General features: G+C 38.2%; 1 protein-coding gene across 1 annotated transcript in view; it reads left to right on the forward strand.

Annotated features, from left to right (window-relative positions):
- The first annotated feature begins 441 nt into the window (after window positions 1-441).
- The window catches only part of LOC106314714 (zinc finger A20 and AN1 domain-containing stress-associated protein 5-like), a 4,783-nt gene continuing 3,681 nt past the window's right edge, over window positions 442-1,543 (forward strand). The window contains exon 1 of the mRNA XM_013752544.1: window positions 442-914. Within this exon, the coding sequence (XP_013607998.1) occupies window positions 463-914 (452 nt within the window). The 5' untranslated portion in view covers window positions 442-462. The remainder of the gene's footprint in view (window positions 915-1,543) is intronic.

Genomic DNA, 1,543 nt, shown 5'->3' on the forward strand with positions numbered 1-1,543 from the left:
TTTGAAAAAATGAAGAAACATGTTCGGTAAATTGTAAACAATTTGGCCCAAATATCAAAAAAAAAAAAAAATCTGGGCCCATATCCCTTCATATCTCAATTGTAAAAATCATAATTAGTAAGTTATACTCTTTTGTTTTTCAACAAAATAATTTATACAGAAAAAAAGGAAATGATAGAGAACACATATTGCGTCGCTGTATGGATGGTGTCACAAGGCATTCTAGAATCACTAAAACACTAACATTTAAATCATCTGTAATTCCCCTAAAGCAGTGAGGGTGTATACGTAATTTACACCTGAAGACGGAAAGCGAGGGGTGGTGGAGAGAGAGAGATGATAAGAGTTGGAATCGCGTCTCTATGAAGCCCATATATTCCATTCATCTCCTCTCTCTCTCTCTCCTCTCCTCTCCTCTCTCAATACGATTTGTAAGCTCGCCGGAGTAAATCAACAACACAGATGGCGCAGAGAACTGAAAAGGAAGAGACAGAGTTCAAGGTCCTCGAAACCTTGACGACGACAACAACCCCGACGCTCTGCTCCAACAACTGCGGCGTCACAGCGAGTCCATCAACCAACAACATGTGCCAGAAATGTTTCAACGCCGCCGCCGCCGGTATAGATCCAAATCCGATCGCAAAAAGATCAGCCAGATCCGTCAGTCTCCGGTCAACGCCAGCCAAAGCCGCGATCCATCCCAGGGAGACCGATCCGGTCAAGAGAGACCATCATCAACAGACCGTAAACCGATGCTCCGGTTGTCGGAAGAAAGTCGGGTTGACCGTATTCAGATGCCGATGTGGCGACCTTTTCTGCGCGGAGCACCGGTACTCGGATCGCCACGATTGCAGCTACGACTACAAAATCGCCGGTAGGGAGGCGATCGCTAGGGAGAATCCGAGTACACACAGGTATACATCTTGTCTTAAACAAACATAAGCCTGGTTATGGAGTATTGAAGACACGTGTTGTCTCTATAGGAAAGGAGTTTCCACGTGGACACACAGGAGAGACACCAACAATTTTATATATATATAGATTCTAGTCATTACATGTTTAATTGAGTTATTTTGAGTAATTTCTCTTACATATATGCTCTGTTCAAAAACACGCTCTAGGCGGACGTTTAACCGCCGCAAATCCGTTACACGGCCATCAACCGTGACGAGTTGACCATGTTCGGTCTATTACTCCGGCTGTGTAAAAATATTGCATAATAATAAATATTTATTATTTATATTTTAGTAAGATAGAAGTTTATTAAAGATATGATAAATAAAAAATATGTTAATGTATTTATACAAATCAGAAAAAAAATTATCACCAAAATTTTAAATTGGATAAAATGAAGAAAAATAGTAGTTTATATAATTTTAAATTTGTAGTAATATTTGAAAAAGTTCTTTTTATCTAGTTGTTAGTATGCCCCTTTAAAAAGGTATCACAACACGGTTTGAGTCCCATAATGAACATATTTATTTATTTATTTATTTTTCCAAAGATATATATATATATATATATATATATATATATATATATA

The sequence above is a fragment of the Brassica oleracea genome, chromosome C9, assembly GCF_000695525.1.
Source record: "Brassica oleracea var. oleracea cultivar TO1000 chromosome C9, BOL, whole genome shotgun sequence".
In the NCBI taxonomy this organism is placed as follows: Eukaryota; Viridiplantae; Streptophyta; class Magnoliopsida; order Brassicales; family Brassicaceae; genus Brassica; species Brassica oleracea.